General features: G+C 37.9%; 1 protein-coding gene across 10 annotated transcripts in view; it reads left to right on the top strand.

The window, feature by feature from the left end:
• The window catches only part of VWA3B (von Willebrand factor A domain containing 3B), a 201,411-nt gene that overhangs the window by 134,576 nt on the left and 52,334 nt on the right, over nucleotides 1-14,501 (top strand). For 7 of the 10 annotated variants that reach the window (XM_029937205.1, XM_029937211.1, XM_029937210.1 and 4 more), the window contains 3 exons: nucleotides 2,169-2,294; nucleotides 3,089-3,176; nucleotides 3,270-3,417. In XM_029937205.1, coding sequence (XP_029793065.1) covers nucleotides 2,169-2,294; nucleotides 3,089-3,176; nucleotides 3,270-3,417 — 362 coding nt within the window. The remainder of the gene's footprint in view (nucleotides 1-2,168; nucleotides 2,295-3,088; nucleotides 3,177-3,269; nucleotides 3,418-14,501) is intronic. The other 3 variants (XM_029937213.1, XM_029937207.1, XM_029937214.1) reach the window with 2 other exon arrangements.

Genomic DNA, 14,501 nt, shown 5'->3' with positions numbered 1-14,501 from the left:
CAGGTGGTGCTGGGAGAACTAGACAGCAACATGCAGAAGAATGAAACTAGACCACTTTCCTACACCATACACAAAAATTTACTCAAAATGGCTGAAGGACCTGAATGTGAGACAGGAAACCATCAAAACCCTCGAGGAGAAAGTAGGAAAAAACCTCCTAGACCTCAACCGCAGCAATTTCCTACATGACACATCCCCAAAGGCAATGGAAATGAAAGCAAAACTGAACTCTTGGGACCTCATCAAGATAAAAGGCTTCTGCACTGCAAAGGAAACAATCAAGAAAACTAATAGGCAACCGACAGAATGGGAAAAGATAGTTGCAAATGACATATCAGATAAAGGGCTAGTATCTAAAATCTACAAGGAACTCACCAAACTTCACACCCACAAAACAAAAAACCCTGTGAAGAAATGGGCACAAGACATGAACAGACACTTCTCCAAAGAGGACATTTAAATGTTTATTTTTGAGAGAGAGAGAATGAGAACAAGAACAAGAGGGAAGGGGTAGACAGAGGTGGGTACAACTGACCTAAGTTGAAGTTGGATGTTCAACCATGCACCCCTGTCCTAAACATCTTAACAGACTTTTGTCAGTTCCTTCTTTCCACTTAGTTTTGGGATCATTGCTATTGATAAGCATCCCTGTCCCGAATTTTTTTTTCTGTTTCATGTTTGATGTAGAAGGGTAATGAAATGTGGTGACTAACTATAAAGCTTGGGGAGTAGTTAAGTGGTTGAATCCACTGCCAGATAAATATGTTTTTATTCACAATTTTCTGGGTTTAGGAATAATGCAGTTTTTATGTTTAGAGACTTTTGGAACTAAATTTTATTTTCATTATGGCACACCTGTTGTTTTGTCTACTGATTTTGGTCAAGGTACCTTGCCAGAGTTCAGCTCTCCTATGTGGATCATTTATCTCTTTTGTTCAGACATCACTCCCAATGAAATTTTTCCTTCTTAATTCCTGGTTGCAGAGGCAACCAAGACCGTACTCACCCTGTGGTTGCCTAGAAAAATAATGAATAACGCATAGCACAGTCCTATCTCTATATATGGAGACTACTGGTGTTAACTTTGTGTGTAAAAGGTAGACAGTTCAAAGATTATTAACTCATCTTCAGTCTAATTATCTAGTTTCTATAGGAGAGGCTAAGTCCCTTCTTACTGAAAACAAGGGCACATTGGGACATCTGAGCGGCTCAGTCAGTTGTCCGACTTTGGCTCAGGTCATGATCTTATGGTTCGTGAGTTCAAACCCCACATCGGACTCAGTGCTCACAGCTCAGAGCCTGGAGCCTGCTTCGGATTCTGTATCTCCTTCTCCCTCTGCCCCTTTCCCCCTCGTGCTCTGTGTCTGTCTCTCAAACATAAATAAACATTGAAAAAATTTTTTAAAAAGAACAAGAGCATGTTTCATACATGAATACTTCATAAAGGCTTGGTACTTGTGCCTCCAAATTGTGAAATACAGAACACATTTAGAATTAATGCAGTTTCTATAATCACATATGAAAAACAAAATGTCTTGGTACAGGCTCATTACCTCATACACAACACACAGATTGAATATCAATATTTGTTAAGTAGCTATTTGCTAGTTAAAGGGCTGCAATCTGTGAACAGGGTGAGGTATCACTCCCAATATTATGTTCTGTTGACCTTAAGCCAAAGTTGTCTAGGAGAGAGAGCCCAGTAATACTCACAGGTGCTCTTAAAAGCAGGAGCTTTTTTCCAACTGGCAACAGAAATGAAAGTCAGACAGACTTGAAACATGAAGGGAACTCAATGTGCCCTGCTTGAAGCTGGCTTGAAGATCAAGGTGCCCTGCGAGTAGTCGTGCAGGTGCTTAGGGAGCTGAGAGCTCCTCTCTCCACCCCCCACCTTGATAGCCAGCAAGGAAAACAGGGACCTCAGTCCCACAACTGTAAGGAAATGAACTCTGCCAACAGCTTGAGTGAGCTTGCAAGCAGATCTCTCTCAAAGACGGGTAGAGCTTCTGCTCTCACCTCAGCAATGAGTTGGTGGCAGAACTGTTCTCTGAAGTTTGGGAGACTGAACCTGCATTCTCTTTTTGAGGATCCAAGGAAATGGTTGCATCTAATAAAATATCTTCCTTTGTCCCAAATTCCTTTAATCCTTTTCCCTTTGATACCAACAGAATCAACTAAAACCAGCCTGCTCAGAAGCCAGATGTCCACCCTCAGGAGCTCAACGTGCAGTGAGAGGACGGACGACTCATTCAATTCCAGCAGCTGGAACACTCCAAGTGACGGAGGCAAGCCCGGTCAGGAAGCCCAGGCTGCCTTCCCTTCGCCCGTTGTGTTTGTTCCTACAAGAGCTGGGTGTAGATTCGTTTTGGGGGTGGCAGGGACAAATCATTTTTAAGAGGGATGGGATTGATTCCTATTCAGGGACTCCTTGTAAATCAGGTCTACCTGCTGGAGTGAACTAGATTTTCTTATACTCACTCACTCCCAAACACTCCTTCTTCTAGATGCTGCTAGTTCAACTAGCTAATATCTCTTTTCATTTATAAATCCAAGTTTATATAAGGACATATAGTAACAACCCCAAGTATTAATTTGAAAATTTGTACCTACAACTACACAAGATTTAATAGGAGTTTTGGTTTTCCATACAGAGTGGAGAAACCACAAAACAAACCATTAGAAACTAAAATGTTGATCAAGCTTCTTTTGTATAATTTGGGGGGAGTCTAATGAGAGCAACATTGAACAATCAATGGTTAATGGCATTCTCATTTAACATTTAAAAAATGTATTTTCTGGGGAATGAGAGAATGAATGTCTCATCCTTCCTGGAGAGAGATCTGAATGGATAGGGGGTGAAGTAGGTAAGCAAAACAATAAGGTCATTTGTACCTGTGCATTGGTCTTTAGTGTAATTGTAAATGAATCTTACCTGAGAACCCACTAAGACAGATGGGTATTCTCTGAAATATGGTCCTTTTATTAGCCTTCAGTCACAACTGAACTCTGAGATAAGTGCAGTCCTTTTGCATTTTGATAAAAAAACATATATAAGGAAATTATACAACTGTCATTTCTCCTTCCACAGAAATGAGTGTTCTGTTGACAAATGAGTATCCAGATGGCAAAGCATTAGAAAGACTGAGTCGGGAAGAAAGCCAGGTTCATGGCCAAGAGTGAGTATACTTTAATTTTCTAGGAACGTTGTGTTATGTTTTTGTTTATTACAAGCTTTACGCATCATAGTTTTGTGTTCTTATTTCTGCAAGTATGTCTTCAGAAAACTGGCTCAAAACTCATGGCTTGGTTGCCAAGAAACTCACCCTCATGGATGCCTTGTCACTGGCAGCGGTCCCTCACACCCCCACCTACGTTCCCATTCTGAACAAGTATGTTGTTTCCAAGGTCTTTGATGAGGTAAGGCTGATTTTCTATATGTCCCTCCCTGATGTATTTTTCATTTCCAGTTCAAGTAAAAAGTAATCCACTTTGGTCTTGTACAGTTGTAACAGAAACGTATTTCAGCCATTGAAAAGAAAAGCATTTGTAAAGATAGTAAAAAGGAGAGAAGAAAGCTCTTAAACATTTTTGTTTTTAAGCTGAGAAGAAATTGGCCTTTTTCATGGCTGACTGCTAGTGGGTGGCAGTTGGAGCTGCAGAAATGTTTGAAAAGCATCTCAGAGTCATGAGGCAAGAGTGAGCATCATCCAGTATCAAAGGACTGGGAGAATTTGTGAGAGATTATGTCCTTCCTTTGCGTACCTTCTCTTCCTAAATACAGTGCATCTTTTCCATAATAGAAGTCTCCAAAAGAAAAAATCAGAGAGAGAAAGAGGGAAGGTGATTCAAAGAGACTGAGAGTGAGCCAGAGCAAAGAACCATAAGAGAGTGACAGTCGTGTCCTGGAAGGGGAACAAACAGTAGGAGGACTTGGGCAGGTTAAACATGGAGAACAGCCAAATGAATAAAAAGAGCAGCCAAATAAAAAAAGGAGATTTCCCTTGAATTGGACAACCAGAAAGTCCTTCCTTGCCTTTAGCAAGAACAGATCCAGTGGAACAGCCAGATTGTTCAAGGATGTGGAACACACAAAAAACAAGGATATGAAGATCAAATCCCCATGCTTCCGGACAAATACACTGGCAACTAACGATTTAAATAGGAACATAGCCTTTAGTGCTTTATAGGCACTAAGTGGAAATAGTATCCTTAAAAGATCTCATTTCATACTGAAATATTTATAGATTTGGGATTTCCTTCCAAATCATTGGGATAGTGGGAGTAGTTGGGGAAGGGAAAGACTAGATAAAACAAGATTGGCTGTGAGTTGATAATAGCTACACTTTCATAAGAAGAATATTGAGTAAGGCGAAGCTCATTCTATTGTCTGCTTGCTTTTTTACATAGTTTCAATTTTCCATCATAAAATTTTGAAAAAAGCGAAGGCAGGAAACCTTTTTTAAAATGACTTTATCTAACTGGTTTTGATGTATTTGGAAGAAGCAAAGGAATTGGTGAATTTTTTTCTATTAGTCACATTTAAGACATTATGCCATTGGGGTTCAGCATGCATCCTGTTTTGACATAACCAGTGGTTTGTGCTCTGAGGGTTGTGTGTGATTTATGCTATGTTCCTGATGACTGTGCCTCCTGGTGAGTGGTTCTGTCCCTGGCTGAGACCTTGTGACTGCAGGTTCTAGTTGTACCGCCAGTGAACTCTAGCCTTATTGATAACAACATATCACTTGAACTTGACTTCTTCCATAAGCAACAGCGATAAACCAAACACTGGTTTATTTCTTCTAGGAAGTTTGGGAGCAGCTTCTCCTATTCTATGTATTTATTTTATTAACATTTTAATTTTAATGTTTATTAATTTTTTGAGAGAGAAAGAGAGATAGAGTGCAAGCAAGGGAGGGGCAGAGAAAGAGGGAGACACAGAATCTGAAGCAGGCTCCAGGCTCTGAGCTGTCAGCACTGAGGCCAACACTGGGCTCAAACCCATAAACCATGAGCTCATGACCTGAACCATAGTTGGACGCTTAACCAACTGAGCCACCCAGGTGCCCCTATTTTATTAATATTTTGAATTTTATTTGGAATAAGATGTATTTAGTGAACTTCCCTGAGAAGTAGAATTTTCTTGTGCTTACCATGTCTCCTTCTGCACCTCCCAATAACCTGAAACTTGGAAAAGTACATTTCTCAAAAAACAAACATGAGGGGCACCTGGGTGGCTCAGTTGGTTAAGCATCCAACTTCGGCTCAGGTCATGATCTCATGTTCATGGGTTCAAGTCCCGCGTCGGGCTCTGTGCTGACAGCTCAGAGCCTGGAGCCTGTTTCAGATTCTGTGTCTCCCTCTCATCTCTGATCCTCTCCTGCTCATGCTGTCTCTCTCTGTCTCTCAAAAATTAAAACAAAAAACAAAAAAAACCATGATCAGGTAGTGAGGTATAAGCATAAGATCAAAGGAAGAAACCATGAGGGAAAGATTTATAGATTACATACAAAAAAAATGTTATGTTACATAAAAACATGTAAGTAAAATGAAGGTAGAACTCAGAATAATATTTGTAACATATACAAAAAAATGTTATGGAATAATGTCTTAAATATGTTTTTTTGTGTTCATCCTTATAAATCAGTGTGTGTGTGTGCACATGAGTGCATAGAAATCAGTGTTTTGTTGTTCTGTGTACACACACACATGCACATGTATTCATACCATAAAGGAATTTAAAAAAATGGTAAATACCTCAGTGGAAAATCCAGTGGCAGAGGGGAGTTAAAAATATTTCTTACTGGTAATCAAATATATGTGTTTAGAAAAAATACAGATTGATAAACCAATTAGACAACTCCCCTACCACCACCATCACATTTGTAAGGTTAAAAAAAATACAGATAAATGAATAAAAATAATGATAAACAGTGATGGCAAAGATAGGATTAAATTGGAACTTTTTTTTTTACTGCATATACTGGATTTATACTGGAGTATAAATTGGTGCAGCTTTGGCAGTACATTCAGAGGTGGTAAGGGCATATAGTCTTTTCTCCAGTAAATTCATATGTAGATATTTCATAATTAGAAATACTGATACCTATGTTCAAAGAATAGTTAGTTAGCACTACCTTATATCTAACATTGAGGATCCTGAAAGCAATCTAAATATCAAAACATCTATATCATGGAATGCCACACTTTAATTAAATGTCATGTTTCTAAAGAATAAGAAATGATGTAGGGAAAATCTCTTAATATAATTAATGCTAAATGATAAAATCAGGCACAAAGTTTCACATATAGTATGTGAATTTGGTTACATGTAAGTATGATATAAGACATGGCATTATTTCTCCCTCCTTTTCTCTTTTACCAAAATGTTAATGGTGTTTATCTGAGTCATGAGATTATTGGAGATTTGGGGGTTTGGTTTATGTACCTTCTAGTTTTTGTTGTAGTATTTCGAATATATATTAATGATATGCTGACAAAAAAGTTGATAAAAACAGACCTATAACAAATGATAAAATGGTAAAATATAAAGGGAACTTAATTTTTTTTTAAGTTATTATTTTATCTACTAAGTAACATATGAATACATTCTCAGTAGGGAATGACCGTTTAGAAGTCTTTAAAGGAAAATAATGTGGAATCTTCTCTCTCATCTCCTCTCATCTAGGAAGGAAACCCTCTGAGTAGCTTTCTGAATATCTTTTTAATTCTTTTTCTATGTGCAAACTCATATATGTACATATACATACATAACATATACTATAAACATATACATAACAATTTTAGTAAACATAAATGAGGTGATACCATATGGATTTGTCATTTTTCTTTTATAAATTATGTTATTTTATAAAAATTATCTTTTAAAAATTAATGTCTTAGAGACCTTTCCACATGTGTAGATAAAAGTCTCATTCTTACTGGTTTCAAGGTTCTTTTTCAATGTTACATTAATTTCAGGTGTACAGTATAGTGATTTGACAGCTTTGTACGTGATGCTGTGCTCAGCCCAAGTGTAACACGATCCAATGCTATTATAATGTCATTGACTATATTCCTTATGCTCTACATTTCACCCCGTTCTTTCCCATTATTAACGGACATTTACACTGGATCCTTTTTTTCCCATATCACAAACAATCCTGTAACAGATTTCCTTGCACATAGATTTTGGGCACATGTACAAATCTCTTTGGGATAGATTCTGTAAAGTGGCATTGCTAGACCGAAAGGGTGCATACATTTAAAATTTTGACAGGTGAAACCAAATCACCCTTTAAATAAATTTTACATTTCTACTAGTTATAGTGACAGCCTTTTTTCCTAACAGGAACTCCATATAATATTTGTTGATAAACATTTGCTCTATGAGTTTAGAAATGCTTTGAAAACCCTGAAAATAGTATGCAGACATAAAATCTTATTCAACCTTTCCTCTCCTCACTGGCTCATACTGTAAACATGGTAATTCATGTAATAATAATATATCTACTCTGTGACTGTTACAGAATTAAAAGAAGTAATGCACATAATAGACTGCACTTAGCAGGCACTCAATAAACATTGGGTTTTATTATAAAAATATTAAACAAACATTATATGCCTACTATGTGCAGGCCCTGAGCTGCTCTCTAGAATACAGCTAAATAAGACAGCCAATATTCTTACCCAAATATAGCTTGCCATCTCATGGAGGAAATAGTAACTAAAACAAGTTCGGGGCGCCTGGGTGGCTCAGTTAGTTGAACATCCGACTTCAGCTCAGGTCATGATCTCGCGGTTTGTGGGTTTGAGCCCTGCATCAGGCTCTGTGCTGACAGACAGGAGCCTGGAGCCTGTCTTCAATTCTGTGTCTCCCTCTCTCTCTGACACTCCCCTGCTCACTCTGTCTGTTCTGTCTCTCTCTCAAAAATAAATAAAACATTAAAAATTTAAAAATAAAATAAAATAAGTTCTAGTTAAATGTGACAGGTGGTAAGTACAAAATAAAAAGATGCAGGAGAGGCCCCTAACCCAGTTTCCCTTGTCAAAGAAGGCTTCACACTTGACTATGAGAGTTCAGAGCTGGGAGCAGAAAAAAAGTCATCAGGTGATGAGTTGGGAGGTGGGGAGGGACGTCCTAAGCAGTGAGAGCCAGGTGGGGAAGTCTCAGGGTCAAAGAAAGTTTGTTATTCCAAAGAAAGTTTGGTGTTAAAACTCATCAAGGGAGGGCCTTGATTAAGAGTTTCGAATGTCGTCCTGAGGACAACCAAAGGGTTTCTAGCAGAAGAGAGAAAAGATCAAGTTCAGGTTTTGGCTGCAATATGCAGAAAAGTTGAAGAGGTTTGAGGCTGGAAAGGTAAGGATTGGTCAGGAGGCAAGGCCTAGGTGGTTGTGACCCAGGTAGCAACAATGGATCCAAGGCTATTTTTTCTTTTTTTTTATTAAAAATTTTTTTTTTAACTTTTATAGAGAGATAGAGTATGAGCAAGGGAGAGGGGCAGGGCGGGGGGGGGGGGGGGGGGGGGGGGGGAGAGAGAGAGAGAGAGAGAGAGAGAGAGAGAGAGAGAGAGAGAGAGAGAGAATCTTAAGCAGGCTCCATGCCCAGTGCAGAGCCTGATGCAGGGCTCGATCCCACAATCCTGGGCTCATGACCTGAGCCAAAATCAACAGCTGGATTCTCAATGTACTGAACCACCCAGGTACTCCCAAGGCCATTTTTGAAGTCAGGTATATAGGATTAAACCATGTGGGTCTGGGAAAGAGAAAAATACGGAGTGATTCCTAAGAAGGAAAAACTGGAAGAGTAGTGAGGGTTCTGTCCTTTAGGAGAACATTCTAGTCTTCTGATTCTAGAAAGTCAAGGAATAAGGGTCAACATTTTTCAGTTGCCTTCTACCACGAGCACTTGTGCTTGGAGCCTTTTGCGGCCATGTAAGTTCTCATCACAGACCTAAGTGGCACATCACCTAGCATGCTACCTTCTTCCATTTTTAATGGTAAGAGCAAGAATTATGATGATGATAGAAATATACTGCAGTAAATTCCAATTTCACTCTCAAAGCACACTTACATCTTTTCTTCCTTAATATTTTCTCTGACTGGAAGAGACCCTCACAGATAAATGGAAAGAAAAGGAAAACAATAATCTAAAAATATATCTTCTGTAGTGGGATATACAGCTTTTTGAGATTTGCACCTAATGTTTTCTAAAAAAGTAAAACAGAGCTGAAAAGGAAACATGAATCTTAACACACTTCATTAAAAATTTTAATTGACTCTCACTCCTATGGTCTGTGCATGGTCACATCTGTCTGGGCTGAATTGTAAAGCAGTGTTTGGCTTTGTCCCCAGCTCTTTGTTTCATTCATGACTTATGTGTGGGCTCCTTCTTCTTCTGGAACACAACACTGTTTTGGTTTTCATGTTTCCTGGATGAGCTGTCCAAAACTGTCACCTTGGAAATGAAGTTTTGAGCAGAGAGGTTGCCCTAGCAACTCTTCATTACAAGATGCTAACTGGCACTTCTGGCTTCCAATGGACTAGATAATTTTACCTTAGCTCTTTCAAAAAGATTAGTTCTTCACCAAGTCATATACAGGATAAAACTGTTTTAGTTTTTTGACATATCTGTCATTGAAAGCTCTTTATTGCCAGTTGCTTCAGAAAAAAAAAACAAATAATTTGGGAACATTAATCTGTATCATTAGAAAGTTTGCATCATCATCATCAACATCATGATGTCTTTAACAGCATCCCACCAAGGCTTTCCTGCTTTGCTCTAATCTGGGTTCATTAGGCACATAGCTCTGTGATCAAATATCCTGGACTTACACACTAGTTCTGTCCTTACTCCTGACAGGTCATGGCACAATCCCATTAATATAGTATATGATGAGCTCTCCCACGAGATACTGAGTGAAATATTAGATATCATCAAAGAGTCTAAAAATCAGAGCAACTTAGTGAAGTTACTATTCATCTCATCATTTAGCTGATGAAGTTAGGTGCAAACAGGTTAGGGATGCTGTGAAGGACAGGCATTTTGTTGCTTTCAAATGTAACATTGAACATAATGAAAATATATATTGATAGAAAGGCTTATCTTGTTAAAAATTTAAAAGGACAGTCATTGCAAAAGCTATATATATTCACTGTGTCTAAAAATTAGAAAATACAGATAAGTCAAAAAGAAGGAAACAATAGAGTCATATTTCCACCACTGGTGAATCACTTGGTGGTTGTCAGACCAGACCTTCTTATCTAGATATGTATCCTTTCTTTTTTGTGTTTGTTTTACCAAAATGAAGTCAAACTGAATATACAGATTTGTGCCTTCATTTTTACTCAACAGTCTACAATGAACATTATTCCAGGTCAACAAATATTTATCTACTCTACCAATTAAAATGCTCACTACATTGAAAAAGAACAACCTTTTATTTCCTAAAAGTTTAGATGAAAAATGAGAGACATAATCTACCCTGTAGTGAGTAACATATTATCATGCGTTTATGAATGATCTTGTTGACACACTGCTTCTTTGCCAGTTAATTCTGTGGTCCTGTTTTCCTTTGTTCTTTGGAGACTGGAGATGTTCTAGTTTGAAAGCAGACGTTTAAGCTTCTACACTCAGCATTTTGTGCAACTGCACTGTCTATAAAGCCACTGTGTCTGCGTTCAGAGTTACCCATGCAGGATTTGCATGGCTTTTGCATTTTCATTATGGACATCCTGTCAGACTTCTCCTTGGCCAATCTGGCAGCAAGTTCTAGGATATTTGTTCTAAGAACTGATTTAGTCGGAAAAAAAGAGATTAGTGAATTGTCAGGGTTGAACAATAAATATAAAAATACATAGTCTCATACTGTTTTTTCATTTTCTAAATGTGGGATTGCTGACAAACAGAATGTTACAGGAGAAATTCTATCTGTAATATGACTTCACAGCTAATAGCTCTGCATACAGTTCTGTATTCTGCTTTCTTCACTTATCACATTATGAACATATTCCCTTGTAATGACCATATTTGGATGAATTTGTAATGGTTGCACCAATATTCAATAGTATGAATCATTACAGCTTCTTTAATTATTCCCCTCATTATTGCATAGTTTACTTGGAATTTCTTTAATGCTTATTTTTGAGAGAGGGTGAGAAAGAGCACAAGCAAGGGACGGGCAGAGAGAGAGGGAGACACAGAATCCAAAGCAGGCTCCAGGCTTTGAGCTGTCAGCACAGAGCCTGACATGGGGCTCCAACTCATGAACTATGAGGTCATGACCAGAGTCATAGTTGGATGCTCAACCAACTGAGCCACCCAGTTGCCCCTACTTGTAATTTTAAGAGTGCTTATTTACCTGTATCTTTGTTATCACTTAAAAGCAATACATTAAAAAAAATTGCCAGTTGCTCTGTGAAAATAGTATTTTGTTTTAATTTTCTATTCTCGTTTCAGAATAGTTTTCTTATGTAAGCTAAATGTCTCAAAGGCTTCTTCACAGTATTCATGTTTCTAGCAAGTGCTGTTTAAAAATAGCAAGTTACATTTATCCCGTGCCTTAATTACTAAGAATTCAAATTTGGTAGAATCCAGACTTCATTATGTTTTACAGTATAGATACACTTAAACAATTTTTAGAGCCCTCACCATTATTTTCATTGTTTATAGTTTTAGTCTTTCAAATATTCAATAAATGGTTTTTTCGTACATGTATTATAGAGAAAACTAGTAGTTTTTTTTAAAAGAAATAAAGAACTGAAGAATTTAGTAAGAGGAAAGCCATATGAAAAAACCTGCAGTTCAATGTATGTATCTGTATAGGGATTGAATGAGAAGATATGTAGGGAGTGTTTAGTGCTTGGCAGAGAGTAAAGGATAAGTACTATTACCATTATTGACAACATTGTTTTTTTTTTAATGTTTATTTGTTTTTGAGAGAGAGAGAGAGCAAGAGCGAGTGGAGGAGGGTCAGAGAGAGAGAGGGAGGCACAGAATCTGAAGCAGGCTCTAGGCTCTAAGCTGTTAGCACAGAGCCTGACGTGGGGCTTGAACCCAAGGCCTGCAAGATCATGACCTGAGCTGAAGTTGGACACTTAATTGACTGAGCCACTGACAAAATTATTCTTAAATACAGTGATTGGTTGCTTATGGGTTTTCTCTGGGCTAACAGTGAAAAAAATTCTAACAGAATTGGCTGAAATTGGATGTCCACGAATTCCAGTGAATTCCGGTGATTTCTTCTTTCCTTATGGTCAGTGACTGACTCTCTCTCTCTCTCTCTCTCTCTCTCAGTCTCTTTTTTTTTTTTCAGTATGAAAGTATTTTTAATTTCTTTACTGCAGGTACAATGGCATCCAAGTCATCAATTTGTAAGATTTCAAGTAGATCATTGGTAAATGCCTGAAATGCTGGGAAAAATTCCTCATGTTCTTCCAATTTGGTGATAATGCTTTGGAGATCTTCAGGTCCTAATACCTGCATAACCTGCTTGGTTATATCCTCACTAATCAGCCTACACAATTTTCCAACTGTGCTCACAACACACACAATGACGTTGAACTATCTAATTCTAAGAGCTCTTGGAGGTTTCTCACAGCACTGTTCACTTCTCCAAGCCTAGTATAAACTTCATTCATTCAAGGATAGACTCCATTTAAAGAAAGCACATCAGATAATTTTTGGAAGTGAGAAACAATAGCTTGCAAAGTTTTTAAGTTTGGTATATTGCTGTCCTTTTCCTTATTTTCAACTTTTTCTAACATTGGTATCTACTATAAATAACAGATCTTCAACTCTGATACCTTCATTTATGTCAAGACACCAGTTCTGCAGATAGTATTTTCAAGGACTTATACAAATCCTTCAGGGAGGTCAGTTGATCTGCCCACATTTCTATTATAGTAATGATAATAAACATTTCTTTCCTCCTCCCTCCCTCCCTCTTTCTCTCTCTCCCTTTCCCTCCCTTTCCACTAGTTAAAATTTTCTCACATGGGGCGTGATTATTTTAATACCAATTTGGTAAGACTTCTTTTAGGTTACTCTCAAGAGAATTAAACTAAGGCTCTCTTTTGTTATCAAATATTATCCAAGGGGTTCTCTTGATTTGCATTATAAGAGGTAATAAGTACACCATTTTCAAAGGTGGTGTGATCAGGTTTTATTCCCATTCAAACAGATCTGTCAGATTCTCTGTCCTCCCCACATGCATCCTTGCAGAAGCTGGGTGGCCATGGTTCTGATCCCTCAAGTCCTGTGAGAATGCCCCTAGTGACCTCATAGTGACACTGCAATTTGACATCATAAAGAGAATATCCCATGGGTCCTCCACGTGACCACCATGTTGTAAAAACTAATACCACAGAGTGAAGGTGTGGAGTAGGACTTTGTCTTTCCCTCAGTCTGCATGCAGAAAGGAATGAGAGTGGGTGCACATGAGCCAAATTTGAACTACTACCACACTGAAGTACATGATGGCCATGCAAGGCGTGAGATCCAAAACCACCAAAGAGGGAAGTAGAACATTAATATGTTATCATGTTGCTAAATATTTTGTGGCGTTGATCTGCAGTTTTGCCATGTGTTGGCACTCTTGGAGAGCTATTTATAGACTTCTAAAGGGGTATTTTTTTCCAGGGATGATAAAAATGTAAAGGTCTTTCATTTTGTTGAGATTGATTTCTTTTTCCTCTGAAAAGTTTTTGTGATGTGTAGCTCTATTTAGAGAGTGGTGTTTTTTGAATTCTTCTTCCCCTTTTCCGCAAGCTTCAGCCTGTTCAAAGTCTAGTGGACTCACCTTTTAACCCACTGTTCTGGCCCCTTTCCTTTGACAAAAGTTGTGCTGAATTCATGTGTCTGACAAATAGTGAGGTTTGACTTTGCAGCCTCTTAACTTTATTTCTTTCTCTTTAGTTTCCTGAATCTTTGCCTTTTATCTTGTTTGTTTTGGTCTTGATGTTTAAATTACAAAATTAATAGTCTTCCATTTCACTGTCTGTTTTTTCCAAGATTAATTTTATTCCTTAAAATATTCTTTTTCCCATCCATTTCTTCTTATGGTATGTCTTTGTACTTTTGTATGACTGTACTCTTTGAATAACCTAACCATTGTTAATTTTAATTATAATTAATATTAAGTCCAGATAGCTAATGAAATTAATTTCTTTTCAGGTAAATTGACATTCTGATTATTGATTTTCTCAGCTATCATTTTCACATATTTTCATTGTATATTTTGGAATTTTAGTACAGTGGCTCATTTTAACAAGATTTTTTTAATGGTTTTTTTTTTCCTTCCTCTCTCTCTCTCTCCTTCTGCTTTGCAGTTGCCTAAATCCATCCCCTGACTCCCTTAATTGGTGTCTAGAGCTCTTGTTCCACAGCGGTACTGGCATGTGACAGGTTCAGAGGGTGGCTTGGTTTGGTTCTGGGTGGTGAGGCTACATCAGTGCCCTCTCTCACTTGGCAGAGCCTTCTTCCAGGGGTGAGAGACCCTCAT

This window comes from Suricata suricatta, chromosome 4, assembly GCF_006229205.1.
Source record: "Suricata suricatta isolate VVHF042 chromosome 4, meerkat_22Aug2017_6uvM2_HiC, whole genome shotgun sequence".
NCBI classification, from domain to species: domain Eukaryota; kingdom Metazoa; phylum Chordata; class Mammalia; order Carnivora; family Herpestidae; genus Suricata; species Suricata suricatta.
This window is presented reverse-complemented; position numbering and strand designations above follow the sequence as displayed.